The 22,742-nt window shown below is 39.3% G+C and overlaps 1 protein-coding gene across 5 annotated transcripts in view; it reads right to left on the bottom strand.

The window, feature by feature from the left end:
- The window catches only part of SSH2 (slingshot protein phosphatase 2), a 266,689-nt gene that overhangs the window by 40,081 nt on the left and 203,866 nt on the right, over positions 1-22,742 (bottom strand). For 4 of the 5 annotated variants that reach the window (XM_003416769.4, XM_010596471.3, XM_064271493.1 and 1 more), the window contains 6 exons: positions 22,534-22,637; positions 17,427-17,491; positions 9,376-9,497; positions 4,407-4,475; positions 3,585-3,650; positions 82-276 (listed from right to left, as the gene is read on the bottom strand). In XM_003416769.4, the coding sequence (XP_003416817.2) occupies positions 82-276; positions 3,585-3,650; positions 4,407-4,475; positions 9,376-9,497; positions 17,427-17,491; positions 22,534-22,637 (621 nt within the window). Of the gene's footprint in view, positions 1-81; positions 277-1,535; positions 1,768-3,584; positions 3,651-4,406; positions 4,476-9,375; positions 9,498-17,426; positions 17,492-22,533; positions 22,638-22,742 lie in introns of those variants that run through there. The other variant, XM_064271494.1, reaches the window with a different exon arrangement.

Raw genomic sequence — 22,742 nt, forward strand, 5'->3', positions numbered from 1 at the left:
AGATGAGGAAGAAACACGCTGCCTATAATCCCCTAAGACACAACAGAGAGGACTGCCCCCATCCTCAGGAAACTGACTTACATGTCTGTGAAGAGCGCAGGAGAGTCTGGCCGGTGGGACTGCACATCCTGCATAGCATTCCATTCGTTGACTGAGGACTGATCTGAGTTGATATGGCTCTCGTAATAACTCACCCATGTTAGAAACAGACTGCCTGGGTAGTAGTTATGCATTCTGGCCACTTCGCAAGCCTTGTGCAAACTCTGCAGGGCAGACCTGAAAGACATGCTGGGAAATGAGCACTGTAGAACTCTGGAGTACCAAAAGGTCAACGATTCCTATGTACCCCAAACTCTTCCAATTTTTAAATCCTGCAGAATTTGGTTTCTGAAGGATGTACTTCCTGGAATGCAAGATTTTCTGATTCTGATTATATCACATTATTTATCCACAGCAATAGACTAGACACATTTCTTGGTGAAAGATGGGATGCATTATTGGTGGGGAGGCGAAAGGACAATTCACCAATGAAAAGTAAGTCCAGGTGCATGTGCAGCTCATGGTCCCATAGTTGGAACTACGTTGTGGCTGTGCTGTATCATCAGAGAACTAAAGATCTCAACAGTTTACAAAGATATGTTTCCCATGTTACAGACTTACGTTACGGTACGTTCCTTATGATTCTTAGAGGCTCCACAGAGATCTCACAGACATCCCCAAGCCTTGAGGACATGTTCTTTAATGTCCAGGAAGCGCTGATCGGATAACATTAATCATTCTTGCTGCCTTAGACTCCTAGTTTTTAAAACCACTCATCCATACACTGGAGTTACTTTCTAAGAACAGCTCTGGTTATTCTGAGCCTAATGAAACCTTCCAACTTGGAACTCAGGAACCCAAAAAGACTAGGTACAACTAAAAAGTACCTTTTGGTTATACATTTGGGAAAACCTTAAGCCAGAAATGCTCAGAAGTAAGTTACACAAGAGTAGGGACTTTGTAGGTTTTTACTAACATATCTCAAGCACCTAAAACAATGCCTAGTTCATAGCTGTAGCTCATAAGAATTTGTAGAGAAATATCTTACTAGCTACAAACTAATGTTTTTCCCTGAAGGGGAAAAGACAATATAGAAGAATTCTGTGGTCCATCCATTTTCATCTTTTTCTTAAAAAATGTCATTTTATTTTTTTCCCCTCATAATAAAAGTGAAGCACGCCACTTAGAAAACTTAGGGACCTTAGACTAAAGGGGCAAAAATATCCTGGAATTCCACCACCCAGAAATTATCACCATTGAGATTTTAGTGTAGATCTTCCCAGTCTTTTTTCTACGCATAGCTTTATAATAAACATGACCATATTCTGTATACTATTTATGACCTGCTCTTTTACTTTGTACTGTCATCAACATCTTTCCACGTTGATAAATATTCTTCAACTACTAATATTTTTAATGGTTGCATAATATTCAATAACATAGATGTATCGTAATGTAACTGATTCCTATTTTTTTTGACACTTGTTTTCTCTCCCCCCCCCCCCGTTTTTTTTTGCTATTCTTGGAATGCTGAGAAACATTCTTATAGCTAAAATTTTTGCACACACCCATGATTACCGCCTTAGGATGAATTCTTAGAATTACTAGGTCAAAGGACATACAAAATTATAAGGTATATTGGCAAATCACTCTCCAGAAGAGTTGCTCCAGCTTATTCTCCCACGAATAGTATATGACAGTGTCTGTTCCTTGAGTCTCTGTCAACCCCATATGATGTAAATTTAAAAAAAAAAAAATTTACCAATTTGATAAGAAAAAAATGTGCCAGTCCAGTTTTATTAGGAAAACATTTTTTCCTTAAAAACCAAGTTGCTTTCTATTATACAAAGTAAGCCAAATTCTCAGAGAATTTCAGCAAACCAGTTTCGTTACACAGATTCAAACATAAGGGTCTCTTTAGTGAAATGTACAGGTTACGTAATATATGTTTTCTTCATCTAGGGAACAAGTGCCTCAAAAGCAAATATTACAAGCGTCTGGTGCAACTGCTTAAAATACACTGATGGCCTGACCACCTCAGATACTTCAGCTGCACACAGAAGTGGGAGGCTGCTGTAACTACCTTCCTGTGAAGGAAACACCTGGCCTGAAAGCCATTTTGATCCATACATCATCTATTTTTTTTTTGTGTGACTTTCGGTTCACTATTCCCCATGTGGTATACCAAAAAAAGTTTATTCTGTAATAAGCTAACAGAGCTAGGCCCACTCAGTCTACTTTAGAAAGCAAAGCCTGACCTAAGGTTACTACTTGAGTCTTCACTATCTTTAAGAATTAAGATTGCTCTGTACTCCTCCCAAAAATGTAACTGAAAACATACTGTCATTCATGGGACTTACTGTGTTTGGTTTTACTTGGCACCTGGGAATAGATAGGTCAGTTGCCTTGAACTGAGCCTTATCCAAAGGAGGTCACGAGTTTTCCATGAGAAATTTACCTCTGAAATACGCCCTGAATCTAAAAATTTGGTGTAAACACATGACCTGAAACTCTATGTCCTACCTCATTTACAGCATGAAATGATAAGACTGTCAATTGTTCAGGGACTCTGTCTTAGGACCCCACCCACCTCAATCCTATCAGTTCTGTTATTCAGGGGTAGGTTATCATCCTGGAGTCTTTTTCAGGCTCCTTTACTTCTTGTTTGGCTTGCCTTCTCTCCATTCCACTCCTCATGGGGACTTCCACTACACAACGTGCAGCTGAATGAGGAACAGACATTAAAGTCCTTGACTAGGGAATGGACTCTGAATCTTACAGTCACGCCCATTGCCTAGTTACACTAAATAATTTTTCCAGATAATTTGGAACAATAGAGTGAGAGAGCCTGTTCTGTCTAAACATGAGAGATACTCTCAGGCCAGTCATATAACCTCTCTAAAGCTCCAGATTTTTTAAATCTATAACAATGGGCTAATAATACTATTTTTTTTTGAGGGGGGGGTTTATGTGATGATTAAATGTAATCCCTGTAAAGCACAACGCCAAACACATAGTAAGCAGCCCAACGTGTCAGTTATGCTACCTGATTATTATTAACAACTACAATTTGTTCTCTAGGCTTTATCTGCATTATGTAAACAGACACCATCAGTTTAAACAGAAACTTAGCTATCTATAATGCAATCCTCCATCAAGGCTAGCCCTTATTGCTTTAAGAAATTGAAAGCTAATGTACAGGCAAGTGTGATGTTCTAGACTTGGCTCTGCTACTAACCAACTTGGTCAATGTGTCTATAAAACTCAGTTCCAACTGGCTATCTCATCCATTAGATCTCTTCCAGAGTCAAAGAATACTTCTAAACTTTAATTGCTTACCATGCCTCCCACACTGACAATCTGAAAACTGTACTTCTAGGCTACCTTTAACTATAATGACCACACAAACAAATCACACAAAATCCTAACACAGATGATACAGCATCTTCATAGTCAACTGTACCATTCCAAATACTGCAGCCCACAAAACGCTGCTCCAATAACACACTAAAAAACTTTGAGAAAGATATTAAAAGTCATCTTACCACATTGCCTGCACAGATACAGGTTTGAATATATGAACTCTGTTATCTGTTGATACGCTGAACCCACTGAAAAGAACAAGACAAAAATCCACAAATGAGAGTGGGTTATTTCAGTTGAGATTTTTCAAGGTCGTTGCCCAGGCTCGCACTAGCTAGCTCAGTAGAGGGGATCAACAGGCACTTCATGTAGAAGTTAACTAGAGCTTCAGCAAATTGTCTGATATTATCTACCAGGCAAGATGAATGGACTCTCACACTAGGGTTAGGGAATTACACAGCCTCCCAGCAGAAGCTATGTACCAACTGTTCAGCTGTATATTTCTATTTGGAAGTCTTGTGGGTTCTTAACAAACTTGACCCTAGCTTTATGAATTAGGGCAAACATCTTGGTCTCTTGGGGACTCATTCTAAAAATACCAGCAGGTGGGGGTGGGGGTCAGTGGTAGGAAATGGCACAGGAAAGGGGTTATACTCTAGGCTGACAGCTGGCAGGGGCTGCAAGTGGTTGTTTGAAACAGAACATATCATCCTTGGGGAGAGCATTGCAACAGTCCCACATGTCCAATTAAAGAGTGAGCCAATGAACTAGTTCTTCTTGCTTGGATTCTTACCATAGTCAGCCTAGAGAACAGAAGTGAGAGTCTCTGGCAAGTTGTGTTTTTACTGCACTTGAAAAAACAAGAGTTTAAAAGGACTCATTGAGCTGCTAACATGACAGTTCATTTGGGCACACTGGGCCTCCATTCAGCTGAATGAATGGTAACTAAGATGGAACCCCAGCCCTTGGCAGAAAGTAGGGGAATAAAAAGAGAAAGGTCTTACCCATCACCATCCAAATGAATTAGGGTGTCACTCCAGAGAGGCAGGACTAAGCCCATGGTACAAGTGCTACTGTAAGACAAAGAACAGTCCATAAGTTACTTCCTGTTATTCTGGGAAACAGTCCTTTGTTTATTAACTCTTTCAACACAAAAGATAAACCTTGACATGAGCGTTAGAGAAATTTCTATCATATTACTACTAATCCTACGTATGTGTTCAGGAGTTGTTTTAAAGAGGTGGTTAATCAGTTTCCTGTATATTTAACAAAGAAAACTTATTGACTGAGTTCCCTGTATTTGGCTACCTTGTAAATGGCCACTTTCTATGAAATCTAGGTGACTGTGGCTGAATAGCATCTGGCAGATCTCAGCCCAGGGTCACGACACCCAACTGAACTCTAAGGACTGTTTCTTACATCAAGAACAACTGCCGGTTGTTAAAGGCTTCTGAGTATGTGGTTTGCTCAATACTAACTCCGAGGTTTACAGAGATTTATTGAACACTAGAACACTCTCAATAGTTTGAAAGAGAAAGGGAATTAAAAAATGTAAAGCAGTAATTGTTAACGGGTTGTGAACAAGTTAGAGACACAAAATGGACACAATACAAAACAATGCTCGGTGGCTGTGCACGGAATTAACACTGCTGAAACGCAGAGTTGATAGGAATGCCAACAACTACAAAAGGGCAGCTTTAATATGCTATATTAAAATGCTATTTAAGTTACCCAGGAAGGAAACTGGCTTCAAGTTAATGGAACAGGCTGGAACAGGAAACCATGGACTCCCGATCGTGAGCTCTAGCTCTAACTTCTCTGGACCACTGTAACCTACTCCAGACTTCTACCACTTTCTCTCCTTAAAACTACAATAAACCACCATTTTCCCCTTCCAGCCAGCCTCCCAAAGGCTCCTATACTTCCCCCCACCACTATATAGAGAGATACAGCTCGATATGGTGGAAAGAACCTGGGACCCAGGCGGTGGGACAGTACTGCATGTGTAGGAGCATGGGCTCTGGAGTTGGATGGGTACTGGAACCCTGGTTCTGGCACTAATTGCATAATCTTAGGCAAGTTATTTAATTGTTTTGTGCCCTAGTTTCCTCATCTGTAAAACTGGGATAAGATTACCTTCTTCACTGGGTTGTTCTGAAAATTAAATAACACACACAAAAAATGTATAGACTAGTGCTTACCCATAAAAATAGACAACAACAAAACAAAAACAAAAAACCAGCTGCTGTCGACTCTGACCCATGGCAATCCCATGTGACTCAGAGTAGAGCTGTGCTCCAGGGTTGATTTTTGGGAAGATCACCAGGCCTTTCTTCTGAGGCACCTCTGGGTGGACTCAAACCTTTAACCTTCCAGTTAGCAGCCAAGTGTGTTAACTGTTTGCACCACCCAGGGGCTCCTAGAATAAAAAAAAACTAAAAAAAAAAGCTGTGGCTACGATATAACGATAACTACCATTTATTGAACAGTTGTACCAGAAGATCTAGATTTGATACCAGTATTTCAACTCCTTTTGGCAAGCTATTTAGCCTCTCTCAGCTTGAATTTCTCCATCTTCAAGTGCAGACTATAAAGCTTACCCTTACAGGGTTGGCATGAAGATTTAAAATATTTAAAGTGAAACAATATTTGCGAATTATGGTCATATAAAACAAATGCTGAATATGGATCTATAGTTGGTGTTTTCATGTATCTGAAAGTGATTTTTTATGGGGGGGGGAAGCATTATACAGTTGTTTTAAAGACAATGTGAGGAAAACCAAGCTTTAATGGCTGCAGTCACTGCAGGACTAAGGCAGGCCAGGCCCTAGTGGGCCGTGTGGAATGCTTTTCACTGCATTCGCTGGCCTGTGTTACCCCAACGCTCACTAGCGATCCCAGGGCACTGGAGATACAAATCAAGATCGTAACAGCTTATCTATACGGGGACCCTGGGCCTGAACACCAGAGACACAGCTATCATGCCAGAGTCTAGAAGTGAGCAGGCCAGTGCCACCACTATTTCTGTTGACTAAATGAGGTAAAAAAAAAAAAAAAAAAACTTGCTTTGAAAATGGCTTCTCAAGGTGGAGTGGGGTTATTTTTAGAAGAGCTTTTTTTATTGAGTGTTTAGCAGGGTTCCTAGCAACAAGCATAATTTGGGGTATAAATATGAAGGGCTGATAGCCCAGTGACAAATCTAGAAATTAAGTAACTACAGAAGACGACACAGAAGCTGCAAAGGAATGTGATTTATGAGCTTGTGACCAGATGCCAGTTAAACTCTGGGCAAGTGACAATGATATGTAGGAACCAACATCACATTTTCACCTTAAATTAAGACCAAAATGCATTTTTTACATTAAGAAGTAGCTTTTTCACATAACAGGAAGAAGAGTTCTGAGCTAGGTTTACCTGGTATTTTTATCCAGTTTACCTTGAGTCTCATGAGATTTTTCTCTATTAAATTACAGCTACTTATTTTAATAGATACTCATCCCATTCAACAAATATTTACTGAGTGCCTACTATGTTCAAGGTTCTGGGCATACAGAGAGAAATTAAAAAAAAAAAAAACAAAATCATAAAGCTATATTATTTTATAACCTGACATACATCCAATGCAATTTGGAAATCAAGGTTACACTGCATATTAAAAAATGTATCACTTAACATATAATACAATCTCAAAGGGCCTGTAAATAGGCTAAATGAATTGGCTGTAATGTATCTCACGCATTACTTGGGAAGAACACGTCATAAACAATCTGGGTTTCACTTTGGTTAAACATTGTTTTAAAACAGGAACTTTTTATATTCTCAGATATGTTACAAATTCATTCAAAAGCGACGGAGACCGAAATGACACTAGATTACCTGACACCAGTACTCTGATGCAGCAGGGTTTCTCTTACAGTGCAAGGAGCTCACTTAGGCAGAGGATGTGTGGCTATTTCATAACATCAAGTTTACCAAACAGAATGAAAACTAGTTTCTAGCTTTTCATGTTATCTTTTGTCTCCCATAAACTAAACTTCTCTTTTGTTAGTAGCACCTGGCAGATGATTCAGACAGGATTATTACAGTAGAAGCGGCTCTTTGAAAAAAATGACTGGGCACCCATATTAATCAGCATTCTTTATGATTTCTAGGGGGAGTTTTGAACAAAGTGAAAGAGGTAAGATTAGACCTCTGACTGAAGTACTCTGAGTCAGGAGAACATGCAGTTGTTTCCTTCTGTCTCTAGAGGAAGGCTAAAGTTTCCATGCAGCCCCAGTTCCTATTATGTAGGGTTTTGAAGAAGGAGATAAAGAAGAATTGAACAAAAGAAACATATGATCTACAGCAGTGGTGTACAACTGAACTTTCTGCAAGGATGGAAATGTTCTATACATATATTGTCCAATATGGTAGCCACCAGCCACATAAAGGAAACCTATATATACATGTATACATGTATGTATGTATGGAAACCCTGGTGGTATAGTGGTTAAGTGCTATGGCTGCTAACCAAAAGGCTGGCAGTTCGAATCTACCAGGCGCTCCTTGGAAACTCTATGGGGCAGTTCTACTCTGTCCTATAGGGTTGCTATGAGTCAGAATTGATTTGACTGCAACGGGTTTGGTTTTTTGGTTTAACCACATATAACTACTGAGTACTTGAAATGTGGCTAATTGTGACTAAGGAACTGAATTTTTAATTTAATTTTGTTTAAATAGTCACATGTAGTTGCACATATGTAGACAGATTAAAAACCCTAATCAGAGACCTTCAAATTCTTACATGAATATAGGCAAGGCTGGTGCTCTGACAGAATAAACGCTTACTGAATCTTCTGTTGCTTAGGCAACACCAGAGGTTAAAACCATCCACGAGATTCTTAAATGTGGTTTACAGCCTGTGTAATTTCAGAGTTTACAATTAAAGGCTGTAAGTGATATACAAGGTAACAACTCTGGCCTTGTGATGCTTGTGAACCCACAAGTCATTTTCAGGTTGACTGAGAGGTATAAGCTCAGGTAAACACTAGTTTGGGAAACCTTCTAGTTACAATGTCCTTTTTTTTCCAACACCAGGACAATTAGAATCACTTCCAGTCTTCTCCTCTCCTTGTGGCTAAATCCCCGAGGCCTGAGTCACACCCCCAGCTACTCCACAGTTCCATTCTAGTCCTGAACCAGGAAGTCAATGCTTTGAGACATCTGGCAGGATTTCCTGAGGCTTATTATCTAGAGTGCAAAGACCTGCTTAGCAGCCACATTCCACAGTCTTCCCAAGATTTCTCCAGAAAGAGGGAAAATAAAAAAGGAAAGCAACAAAACATAAGGACACAAAGAGGCCAAGTTGTTCTATGTGATGTGTGGTATCTTTAATCGCAGGAAGCGATGTGCAGCCAAAGCCAAAGGTGCATAATTATAAGAGACTCTACACTATATCTACACTACGTTTAAGAAACCACCGCAACCCCCCCCCTTTTTTCTAAACTCAGAAGAAGGAAAAAACAGCTATAAGATTTGATAAAAGTAAGGTTTAACACAGAGATTGGAGTTGAAGTGGGTTCTCTTTGAACCCAGATCTACTGGTACACTATCACAAATGGAGTGTGCTCTAGAATCACCACAGTGAATCACTACTGGTGAAAACAAAGCGGGCTGCCAGGAAAGGGCAGCTTTTTTTCTGGAAATTCAAGTTAAAACATTTACTTTATGCCATTACTACCTAAAGATGAGAGGAAGGTTAAGTAGTAGTGGTAAGTTAGGGATATACGACAAAAGACATAAGCTGAACAAGCCTGTCTCTCAAGACTGTGTGTCTAAGATACAAATTGACTCGATAGCAGCAAACAACAACAGTTTTAAGTGCTGAATTTTAGGAGTAGAACTGACACAAGATATTTTTGTGATAAGTCAAAAGATAACTGAAACAGGGTAGTTAAAAACAAGTTTCCCATCTCCCATTTTGTGGTATCATACCTGTCATTAGAAGAGAAATCCATTCCTAGGACAATGCTTTCTTCAGTGTCTTGTCTACCATTCGTTGAAACTACTACCATATAGCGTGTTCGATTCTGATAAGTACTTTCCAGTCTCACAGCCTGGAGGTTAATAGACAACAAAGAAATTAACAAAAAAAATTAAGAAATTTAAAAGGCCAATTTTTCATCATTCAATCCTTTTTTTAGATCAGTATTTTAAACATACTTAGGGAGGCAGCATAGCCAGTAGTTTAGAAGGCCTAAATTAAAATCCCATCTCACATATTAGCTACATAACCATCAGTAAGTTCCTAAATCAAATGGAGGGAGCCATCATAATACTGATCCCATTGGAAAGTTGTAAGAAATAATACATGTTAATAAACACAGTACTTGGCACACAGCAAATGTTCAATAAATGTTCGCTACTAACATAATTCGTAATAACAGCAATTACATGCCTATGTACTGGGTTTTACTGGGTCTGGGTACTATAAAGACTCAAGTGGGGAATGTGAGGTATAGGAATGTGAGCATTCAATTCACAGATGCAGGTCCTACAGACCATTATAACATGAAGCCATCTATTAGCAACATCTAAGGAGAGTGCTGATTGTGCGCTACTGAATCCGGCAGATTACATACGACAAGATTTCCTTCTGCAGTTTCACTGATAATTAAACCTGCTTCTTTAGAAGCTTCACATATTATATTTTTCAAAAAGTTTTTATTTATGATTTTTAAAAGGCCCAGCAAAAAATTTAAACATGGACAGGGTGTTGGATATTAAGGAAAGATTGCTTGATGATGGCATTGTGGCCTTTTCCTAAGTACTTGGAAGTAAAATGATACGGTGTCTGAACTTTACTTTAAGATGCTCCAATTAAAAAAAAAAAAAAAAGGAGGGAGGAGGGGTAGGTGAAAGAAGTCTGGCAAAACGGTGATGGTTAAAGGACAAAGATTGTATGAGTCCCCTTATATAAAATATCTAGGACAGACAAGTATATACTCCTTCCCCCCCCACCAAAAAAAAAAAAAAAAAAACTGTTGCCGTAGAGTTGATTCCAACTCATAGCCCCATAGAGTTTCCCAGGAGTGCTTAGTGGATTTGAACTGTTGAACTTTTGGTTAGCAGCTGTAGCTCTAAACCACTATGCCACCAGGGTTTCCAGACAAGTACGCAGAGACCAGGTTTATCAGTGGTTACCAGGGGCAGGTAGGAGGGGGGACACTTAAGGGACACTGAGATTCTGTTAAGAGTGATGGGAAAATTTGGAAATGGGTAATGGTAATGGTTGAATAGCATGATAAGTGTAACTAATACCACTGAATTGTACATGTGAAGAATGCTGATATGGCAAATGATTTGTTCCATATATATCAGTCACAATAAAAAATGTTGAATGGTTATTAAATCTAGATTATGGGTTCATGAGGATATAATATATTCTCTATTTTTGTAGGTTTGGGAATTTTCTTAATACAAAGTTCAACATCCATTCAAATATGAGACATCCCTGCTACTGAAGCCACGTCAGCGTGAGAGGGCCGGGGCCTTTCCTATTAGGTTGGGGATCTTCTCTTATAATGAGATGAAGCAAGGGACAGCCAAATGTTTGAAATGCCCCTGAAATGATAAATAACCACAGAAACACCTCACTTTGTAAAAAGAGACCACTAATGAATATCACTTACAAAGAAACTCCTGCTGCCTACCTGCTAACTTGCTAACTTGCATTCTAGGTAGTATTTGTGGAAGTGGTTTTTAAAAATTTTTTTCTTTCCCCCTTTTATCAGCTTTGACTTAGCCAATCAGCTGCCACTGGTTGTTGTAGAAACTGTGGACAAATTATTAGAAGCACAGTTCAGCTGTTCCCATGTCATCTGTATTTGAGTCTTGCCATAAATTCTCAGAGCCTTGGTGAGGGGTAAAAGAAGCCCCTAACATGATCGGGAAACTGACAGCTCAGAGCTCACCAAGGCAAGCCCAAACTTAAACATGTAATAATAGGAGAGAGGCCATCTGTAAGAAATTCTAGCTCACCTGCACCAAGTTTTCTGATTAAATCAATGTGTTAGGAGGGTTTCTAGAGTCAGAGAGTCAGTGGTGCCTGAACCTCACGTGCATTTACTATCCACAGCTCCTTCCTTGGTTCCAGCCCATGGGGCTAGGGCTTAGTCCATTTAAATGTTAGTTCCTTAGCTTTTCATATGTGAATCTGGCTTGAATCCTTGGATCACTTCATGGAACAGGAAGTCAGAAGTACAGCTCTGTATCTTGTATACTTGGAATCAGGATGGTGGGGGCATTACATTCCTGCTGTATCAACTCTTGTAACAAAAAAGCTTTAATGTAGCCAGTTCTGTTCTTTGTAGTTCTCTAGCTTTTCCTAGGAGTATCAAAACAGAGACAAAAGCCGTGGGAGGCTCACCTCTGCCTTGCTAAATGGGTCATTTGAGCTGTGTAACTACTCTCTTTTTGCTTAGCCACTGCGGAAGTGACAGGGTTAAGGAGAGTCCATGAAGAGCAGCAATGAACGAATTCTAACTAGAAACCAAATTTCTGACAAATGTCTTGAGCCAGTTAATGGTACTGAAAATCTGTTTCTCTTCTGAGATAAAGAACCGGGGTTATTTTATGCACAGGAAATTGCCTTCAGGGCACATTTTCCTGGCTTCAAAGAATCTGCTATTTTTTCGTTAGTAATAGGAGAGAACTTTTACTAGAAAGGCGAATAGAACTAGACTGTCCACTCCATGATGGAAGGAACCACGTCTCTCTTTTTCACCTCTGAATCCCCAGCACTTGCACAGTGACCGGTACATTGCAGATGTGTAGTAATATTTAAGCTTCTTAAATGGAAGTACAGCATGTAGAGTTCATGGGACTTGATCACGGACCTCTAGATAGTACCTATGGTAATTACTAAGTTCCTAGTACAGGGAAATGAAGTTTTAATCAAGGGATCAGGGCCTATGACGTTTATTCAACATCTATATCCTAATTAGAAAGGTGAGATGAAATTAAAAAAAAAAAAAAAAATTCTGCAATGCCAGAGGACGAACCTAAGGGTTTAAAGTCCCTTTTTAAGTTTTAAGATTCTTTTTTTTTTTTTTTTTTTTAAATTTTTTATCCTAAGAGTAACAACACAAAAGCAAAACTTAATTCCCTCTCTGTTTTGAGGTTTATTTCATATTCCTCTGTTTGGGTAAGAGTAACAAAATCTAATAATCTAATTTAATTCATCAAGTCAATTGGAGAAACACAGTTTAAAATGGCACTTTGTACCTAGTACCCTAATACTAGGACTGGCAGCAATTTCAATGTTTTGTCAGTCTCCTTAACTTCTGCGGAAGAGATGACAGGAATAACGCAATGATTTAGATGCACTTGATTAACTAAAGTTCTCACTGAAAATGGCACTACTGAAGTCTACTTTAATTGTCCAAACAAAACAACATTTTGAATTTTAAAATGTGGCAAAAATAACAACTGAGATCATTATTACCAGAAAGTCTATCCTATTACAAAGTTCAGGTGAACTGGATCCAGTACTCCTAGGACTGAGGTGGATCTGGGAAGTCATCTCTGGCCTCTCCCTTATTGCTGATAGATAAAAACCCAATCTGTTTTCAAAGCTCATCTATCAAAGAATGATACTGAAGCTTACCTCAGTAACTAATTTAAATGCTTAACTCGACTGCAAGCTGTTCAGAAACACCACCTGATATAACAGCTTCTCTCCTCAGCATCATCCAGTATCAGGAAATACTCCACCTTAAGCCTATGCCACAGCTCTGCCTTTAATTTCTCTCCAACAAGAGTCTTACGTCATGCCCCTGCATGCAAGGTTTATCCTCAGGGAAGCCACAATATAAAGGTCCAACATCTAGACAGGCAGCTTACCCAATCCATCAGAGGGAAAGGTTTCAAAAGTATGTAAATACTAGATTCTAGCCAAAAGAACAACAAGGGAAAGTCAATAGCTAAAATTAAAATAGACTTCAGATGTAACACTAATGAACTAAAAGAACAGTGTCTTCAAAAGAAACAGATAAGAGCTTGAAGCAGTCTCTGGATTTTTAGAAATCTATCACTACGAAGTTCTTAAGTTAAAAAAAAAAAGTTCATAAATTATACTCTGTATAAAAAAGCCATCATATAGCCATTAAAAACAATGACCTACCTATTGGTATGGAAAGATAATCATGATAAATTGTGAAGAAAGCAGATTACAAAACAGCATTTATATTTTTAATCTCAATTTTGTAACTCAGCTGTCTCTTTCTCTCTTATACACAAAACACAAAATAAGACTGGAAGGATATTTATCCAAATTGCTAAGGATGGCTTTTTCAACATGCACAATACAGAGTGACTTTCACTTTCTTTATATCTTTTATATATACCTTTTATAAAAGATATCTTTTTATCTTTCTGTATCATCCAAGTAAAAAAACAGATAATATATTTATATTTAGGAAAAAATAAAGCTATTTTCACTTTGGAAAAAAAATCAGCATATTAAAAAAAACTCGCAAAACAACAACAAGAACTCTTCATTTTCTTAAACTTCCTTGCAAAGTACTCGAAAAGGCCTCCTTGTACCTTAGCTGCACCTCAACTCTAGTTAAGAATTAGGTGGACTTAATTCTTAATTTCCCAATCTATTTTTTATTAGATGGATCTTTGATAATGTGTTGTTATTGCTGTTAGGTGCCCTTGAGCCAGTTCAGACTCATAGAGACCCCACGTACAACAGAACGAAACACTGCCCAGTCCTGCACCATCCTCACCATCACTGCTATGTTTGACCCCATTGTTGCAGCCACTGTGTCAATCCATCTCATTGAGGGTATTCCTCTTTTTTTGCTGACCCTATACTTTACCAAGCACGATGTCCTCCTCCAGTGACTGGTCCCTCCTGATAACATGTCCTCACTTTAAGGAGTATTCTGGCTGTACTTCTTCAAAGATTTATTCATTCTTATGGCAGTCCCTGGTATATTCAATATTCTTTGCCAATTCTTTGTTAATTCTTTTTCGGTCTTCCTTACTCATTGTTCAGCCTTCATACGCATATGAGGTGACTGAAAACATCATGGCTTGGGTCAGGCTCACCTTAGTCTTCAAAGAGACATCTTTGCTTTTTTAATACTTTAAAGAGGTCTTTTTGCAGCAGATTTGCCCAAAGCAATGCGTCTTTTGATTTCTTGACTGCAGCTTCCATGGGTGTTGATTGTGGATCCAAGTAAAACGAAATCCTTGACAACTTCAATCTTTTCTCTGTTTATCATGATGTTGCTTATTAGTCCAGCTGTAAGGATTTTTGTTTCTCTATGTTGAGGTGTAATCCATATCGAAGGCCATAGTCTTTGATCTTCATCAGTAAGTGCTTCACGTCCTCTTTGCTTTCAGCAAGCAGGGCTGTGTCATCTGCATATTGCATGTTGTTAATGAGTCTTCCTCCAATCCTGATGTTGCGTTCTTCACATAGTCCAGCTTCTCAGATTATCTGCTCGGCATACAGACTGAACCAGAGTGGTGAAAAGACACAATCCTGACACATACCTTTCCTGATTTATTCTGTCTGAATGACTGCCTCCTGGTCTATGTACAGACTCAGCATGAGCACAATTAAGTGTTCTGGAATTCCCATTTTTCTCAATGTTATCCATAATTTGTTATTTACACAGTCAAATGCATTTACATAGTCAATAAAACACAGGTAAGCATCTTTCTGGTACTCTCTGCTTTCAGACAAGACCCATCTGACATCAGCAAAGATATCCCTTGTTCCACGTCCTCTTCTGAATCCAGCTTGAATCTCTGGCAGTTCCCTGTCCATGTGCTGCTGCAACAGCTTTTGAATGATCTTCAGCAAAATTCTACCTGTGTGGGATATCAATGATATTGTTCGATAATTTCCACATCTGGTTAGATGATCTTTCTTCAGAACGGGCATATACATTGATCTCTTTCAGCTGGCTGGCCAGGGAGCTGTCATCCAAATCTCTTGGCTTAGATGAGCAACTGCTGCATCCATTTATCGAAACATCACAATTGGCATTCTGTCAATTCCCGGAGCCTTGAGGTGTTAAGAGTACGATAAACCATTTTCTTCATTTTACCAGCTACAGTTTTCCTAAATTCTAAAGTTAATATTTGAGACCTAGTGTATTTGGAACGCAGAGCTTCGCTGGAAGATTGGTTTCTTTCTGTTTTCAATACCAAAGCAAAACGTAGGGTTTGGTGTCTCCATTTGTTGTTGGGTTATTAGAAAAAATAAAGGCAGGGCTTTCAGTTGACTGTCAAACTTTTAACCTTATGTACAAGCCCTGAGATGAGAGTTTTTGCATTCCAAATTTAACGCAAAACAAAAGGCTTTGCTTTGAGTCTAACAAATGCTCCCTTCAGTTATAAAAGTGCTAATTTGTCCAAAGTCATACAATGTATTCACTGATTTTCTTAAAGATGACTCACTCAATAATCTGAAATATAATGACTATGTGTTCGTAACAATTCAAAACAACTGTGAAATGGCTTGTCATTTGAACTCTGAATTAATTTGGAGGCGTCAGTTACATTTTCTGAATTTATATTTTAGAAATGTAAAGCAGCTGAAGCTGCGTATTTCAGCAGGGAAAGAAAAGACTTAATTGCCAATTCTGCTTTCCCAACTGCTTCCTTTAATGTCCTTCGAGTCTCTCAGGGTTAAAAGTATTTTAACATTTATAGGTATAATCCAAACTCCAGGAGCTCATCAAAGAGAAAAGCGAAGTGAGAGAGGTCAGACTGTAACTGCAGCTGTACTAAACCACAGAATTTTTGGAAGCTTTTTTTTTTTTTTATCAACTAACATCTACTGGGCACCCAATGTGCGCGAGTGACCTGCTATTACGGGTTTTAGGGCAGTAGTTCTCAAAACGTGACCCTCGGATCAGCCGCATTAGCATCACTTGAGAACCTGTTAAAATATGCAACTTCCTGCCCCTTAATTCCCACCGGCAAGGTCCAACTCTGCAGGCAGGGCCCAGCAATCACTGTTTTAAGAAGCCCACTGGGTCATTCTGACGCATCCTAAAGCTTGAGAATGCCAGAACAGCTTCAGAATATAGAAGTGTTTAAGATAGAGAGGAGCCCTGGTGGCACAGTGGTTAAAGCACTCAGCTGCTAACCGAAAGGTCAGCTGTTTGAACCCACCAGCCGCTCTGCGGGAGAAAGATGTGGCAGTCCGCTTCTGCAAAGATTTAGTCTTGGAAACCCTATGAGGCAGTACTACTCTGTCCTATAGGGTCGCTACGAGTATGGAATTGACATGGTGGCAACAGGTTTGGGGGCTCTCACTCAATTTCCAAGTTACCACCCTAACCTAGAAGGGCTCATCACCACACACGTGGGTCACTGTAATAGCTAACTACCCAGCTGATTTTCCTGATTTGAGACAGCCTCCTTTTCTCCTGTATTTTGTATCTTAAATACTGTAGTTGTCCCATGTCATTACCTGACTCAAAAACCTACAATGGTTCATTACTGCTACTGAAGGGGTAGCAGCAGATGGCCAGACAGGAAATATAAATGAGTGAAGTAGGCCACTTTCACTTTCCACAAAGAAACATGCTTATTCCTATTTTTTTGTTATCTGTTTATTAGAAGTACTACTATAAAAAAATAACTTTAGAAATGGTGACAACAGTGTATGTGAAGATTATGGTAAATTAAGAGTTCACTAAACACTTAGCCCTACTATTTACATGAAACTTTCCTCAACTACATCAAGTCCTTAAGTTTTCTCTCCGTTTTCTGAACTTCAGTTGTTACTATGCTCAATAATTTCAATCTGGTGCTTACCAGTAATTTTTAACCATCAAATTATTTCACATTAGCTCATATCCCCAATTAAATTCTATGCTCCTGGATGATGGGGTCACACCATTTCTTCTTTTCCATTCCACAGAGTTCCCAACACTGGCATAGGGCATAACAATGACTGCTTAACATTAGCTATCTGGTCTTCTGAGGGACAGAGTTATGATGATACCACTCACCAGCCTGATGTTGTCTTCTGGGCGGAGTAATATGAACATTGCTTGAAGATGCTGTTGGAGATCACCTGGTGAAATTTACAAAACAAGGATAATTACTCTCCATTCTAATGTCAATAGAGAGAATTTCTTCTACCCTGATGACTTTTCTAAAAAGGAAGTTCTAGTTCACTGAAGGACTCTAATTAGATACAGCAATTAAGTGAGTGTCTTAATATGAGTATTGACTTATTTTTAAATGGAAAGGGAGGGTGGTAGACTGCTTCTTTAAACATTCACTGTTAGTCTAGACTGCATTAAAATTTGTTTTTTTATTTTTTATAGTATAGAAGGAGCACTTGAAACTGATCTCAGTTTGCTACTATGGTGGAAGCTGTTACGAGCGATGGTGAGCTATTTGGCGGAGGCAGCGCTGCTTGTGCTCTCAGGCTCACTGATGGTAGCAATGGGGACGTCTTAAGAACGTGGCGGGTATATGGTATTAGAACCATTTTGCAATTCCTACTTTGATAAAACCTGTAATCATAATCTTCAGTTGCACTTAATCTAAGAAGAGTCATAGATTCCCTTTAGAATACTGTCAACAGTGTAAAACAATTTTTGCATTAGCAGTGATATTAAAATGACAAATTTATTAAATACAGCAGACCTCCAGTGATATATATTCTACTGAACACAATTACCAGGTGCTTTGAAATGGTCAACCATTATCTGAATCCTCACTTGTTCTTATACGTTCTATAAAACTAAATCAAAATTTCTTTATATAAGACTGTTAGAGATTTCCTCCTACTCCGTATTCTGCAGAGGAAATCTGAAGCTTTGGCTGGTGGGAGATAATTAGATAATGAGGTATCATAAATAATGACAATCAGAGGAGAAAAAACTTCATCCTGTCCACCCACCCCCAGCCCTTTTTTAAGAGTCTACAGTGATTGGTGTAGACACAAAATCATGGGTGCTGGTGTAAGCTGTCCTCACATTGGTCTTTGCACCTACATATATCACTTCTCTCCAGGCAATCTCATAGCTATTAATCACAAAATAAAATGCTGATATGTGAAAGAAGTGGAGACAGGCAGGAAGAAGAAAAAAAAAAAAAGTTGGCAAACAGGTGTCTGTCTAAAAGGTCAGCAAGTCTGAAAGCCTTTCTTTTTATCTGCCCCCGCCCCATCCCCACCTCCTGTCCATTTTCTTCTCTTGAATAATAGTTTTCTTGTCTCCATTTCACTGCAGGCTTCTGACTAATTCCATTACTGCAGAACCTTTAAACTTTCAAAATTAAAGAGGAGAGTCAATATGTTTGGCTAGGTCCATTCTATTTTATTTCAAACCCAGGGTCGCAATCTAAGTCTCATATGTAACGACCAGTAGGACTCCTAGGAATATAAAACCAAAAACTAAACCCAGTGCCGCTGAATTGATTCTGACTCATAGCGACCCTATAGGACAGAGTAGAACCGCCCCACAGAGTTTCCAAGGAGCGCCTGACGGATTTGAACTGCCGACCCTTTGGTTAGCAGCCGTAGCACTTAACCACTATGCCACCAGGGTTTCCATCCAAAAGAAATGAAAACATGTCCACACAGAAACTTGTACACAAATGTTAAAAGCAGCCATATTCAAAGTAGTCAAAAAGTGGAAACAACCCAAATGTCCATTAACTGATGAATGGATAAATAAAATGTGGCATATCCATACAATGAAATATTTAGCAATAAAAAGAAATTAACTACTGATATTGTGGTGGATTAATTACTTCTGTATATGGTCTTTCTAGCCACCGTCTTGTAACTCCCACCCAGGTGATTGTGATAGGGTAACTGTGGCCTCCAAGGGAACTGGTCAGTTTTGCCTTAAAAGAGCCAATTCCAGAGCGGAAGAGAGGAGCCCACCATCACCCAGGAAAGAGAGACCAAGCGGTAGGCACCTGCTAGCAGGAGATAGTGTGGTGGGCTTCCTGGCCCAAGGGGAGAGAAAGCTGAAGGCCTTTGGGCAGAGACTGAGGGCCAGGGAAAGGCGTGCCTTTGAGCACAGCTGGGGAGAGGCTGTCCTGATGGAAGAACTGTATCCTGGGTATTCTTGAGCCTGAACTGTAACTGTTACTTCCCATATAATAAACCCCATAATCGTGAGTATGGTTTGTGTGTTCTGTGTGCCCATTGCAATGAGTTCTTGAACCCAGTAGAGTGCTGTGGGAGGGACGGCTGGTGTCAGAATTAGTAGAGATGGTGGAGGGAGGAGGCTAGTCTGGCTCCCACCTCATGGTAGTCAGCCTTGTGCTGGTGATCTCAGGTCTCCTTCCCCCCTTGTGGGATTGGAGGAGGTCAGTCTCTTCCCCCACACTGTTTTTACGGATACATACTATAATAACATGGATGAACCTTGGAAAATATTATGCTAAGTGAAAGAAGCCAGTCTCAAAAGACTACATGATTCCATTTAATATGAAATGTCCGGAATAGGCACATTAAGAGAAAGTAGATGTGTGGTTGCGCAGAGCTGGGGGAGGTGAGGGAAATAGGGAGTGACTGCTAATGGGTATGGGGTTTCTTTTTGGAGTGATGAGAATGTTCTACCATTAGATTGTGGTGATGGCTGCACTGTGCATATACTAAAAAACACTGAATTACATAGTTAATATATTGAGTGAATTATATTCCAATAAAGTTGCTTAAAAAAAAAATAACCAGTGTGAGGAGACAAAGTGCTAGGCATAAACAATGAAAAGTGGCTAGAGTTTACACGGGCAATTGAGTTAAACATCTGAGGTTTTTTAAAAATTAAACTTCCTTTGTCCTATCAGGAGAAAAACCCTGAGCAAAGGATTTTCAGAAAGGAAAACTTCTGGAGAAGAACCATTTCTAGATAAATTGTAGACCAAAGTCCCTATTCCAAGCACTACTGGCCCAAAGGTCCAAATGGATTATTTGAAGATGTGGCAACATTCAGGGGGCTCTGTCCCTAGTAAGGCTTCTTAGGTGAGCTGAGTATGTGGAAGCTCAGGTTTGTAAATACAGACTAGGACTGCTAGGAGCAAACTGGGTATTTCCTATGGAGAAGCTGTTCTTCACAGAGACTAACAGAGGCAAAATATCGGTATCGTTAAGATCCCTCCCCTACATTTCCCGTATATTTATTGCCACTGCTAGTAGCTAAGTTTCAGATTTCAGTTTGATTTTAAAGCTTTTAAAATTGTTTCCCTTTAAAATGTTATCAGACATTCACTCATCCCACTTTTTAATTGCCCAGATAAAAAATTCTAAACAGTTCAAGACACATGCATAAGAAAGCACGAATAGAGATAGCAAGCCCTTTTATGTATTCTGGATTCCGCCATCATCTTTCAGTCACCGTGAGCTCAGCCAAGGCAGTTCCAGCGTATGTGAAGGTCTGGCTTTTGTGCGCTACATTTAAGCTCACGCTGCCTTATCTGTTCTGGTGTGGATCACAAATGAAGCCCATTCAGCTCATGTTAAATCCGCTTTTTAGTATGGGGAAAGCTAAGTGAAGTGCCAAGTAGAAACCTGGGTGGCAGTTGAGTATGAAAGTTTGACCAAAGAAAAAAGCCAACCAGGGCCAGGAAGCTTAAAGGCTACTGACCCCCCTTACTGTTATGTGTCACAGAACAATTTGCCCAACATCTCAGTCAGACAAACTGGGTTTAATCCAATAATTTGTCATGTTTTTACTCTAAGTGATAAAAATCCACACCAAACAGAAATACAAATCTTAACTGAGGCTACTTCCTCTGTGCATTCACTTTTTTTGGGGAAGTGGTTTTTTTGGGTGGTGGGCATTGAGGAGGAAGGTTTTAGAAAGTTTAACTGAAAGCTACTTTCCCGAAAAGCTTTTTTTCCCCTTTACTCTTTTTAAAAATTTTCCATGGCTGGAGAGTTTGGTAGAAGGCCAATACTATCCGGTGAGACAGATTAAAATTCTGAGCTACTACATTTGCAACTAGGTGAGGGCAAACAACAAGTAGGACAACCACTAAAACTGCTGGGACTAGCCTGACTGGCGCTAAACTCAACTACTGGCTCAGTGGAGTCCTGAAGTTCTGGCTTCCACCTCTGACCTACACAGTCTTCTTTGTTCCCTTCCTAGCAATTAAAATTTCTTCCACTCCTGCAGGTCACACATCATCAAAGTGGCACATTTAGGACAACAAGCAAACACTTCTTTGTATACCACTGATTAGGACTTCTCCAATTACTGTCCTTGGATTGACTTCTATCTTTCCCCTAAACTGACACAAGCCGTTATTTACTGTTAGTAGGTTATTTCAAAACCAGAGTCTTACACATTTATTTAAAACTTATACAGGTGAACATTTATTTGATAATCCTACTCCTTGTTTCTATAAACATCTTCTGGGTTAAATGTTGTCTTTTCAGTTTTTATACATTCAAGATTATAGGAAGTAGAGTCTGGCATTTAAGAACTGGCATTTCAGTATGTAATATAATGCTTGTTATCGTGGCATGACAGTGAGCTTACTTTTATTTATCTTAACAACCTACCATATCATTCTTCTCATACCATCACTAGAGAAAAGACAGACACAAGAAATTTAATCTTTGATTAGTTGAAATAAATTTGCATAAACTCCAAGGGAACACCTTAACATCTTTTAGGTATCAAAACCTTAATTGAGAAGTACATTATGACTTCACTAGAGCATTTTTGTACCTTCCCATTATCATTCCAACAAAAACTTACTGAACATTTATTACATGTGCAAGGTCCCTGGGTGGCAAATGGTTTGCGCTCGATTACTAGCTTAAAGGCTGGTGGTTCAAACCCACCCGGTGGCACCTCAGAAGAAAGGCCTGGCAATCTGCTTCTGTAAAGATTACAGGCAAGAAAACCCTATGGTCACCATGAGTCAGAATCGACTCAATGACAATGGGTTTTTATGAGTGTAAGGCATTCTCCTAAGTGCTAGAAATATGGTCCATGGGAGTGGGAAAAAAGTTCCTATAATGTGGAACAACGTTTTTTTTTTCACTATTACGGAACTGTTGAACTGTTGGAGAAATGGTGATAAGGTAGTCAGCTTTTTAGAACAAAACAAAAGTCAAGGTAGAATGGTGTGTGTGGAGTTTACCTGCATGCTTGTTGCGTCTGTGGCTGATTCTTGGTGTGGACGATCCATTCCCCCGTGGTAGAAAAAGGGCAGCACCTTTGACGGTTAGAAAGCTCTCGCTGATGCTACAAGGAAAACGTCAAAAGAAAATAAATTACTTATGGAAGGAAAACAAACAGCAGGGTGTAGACCCCTTTTTGGATTATTTTCTCTTCTCTATTCCAACGTCC

The sequence above is a fragment of the Loxodonta africana genome, chromosome 18, assembly GCF_030014295.1.
Source record: "Loxodonta africana isolate mLoxAfr1 chromosome 18, mLoxAfr1.hap2, whole genome shotgun sequence".
NCBI classification, from domain to species: Eukaryota; Metazoa; Chordata; class Mammalia; order Proboscidea; family Elephantidae; genus Loxodonta; species Loxodonta africana.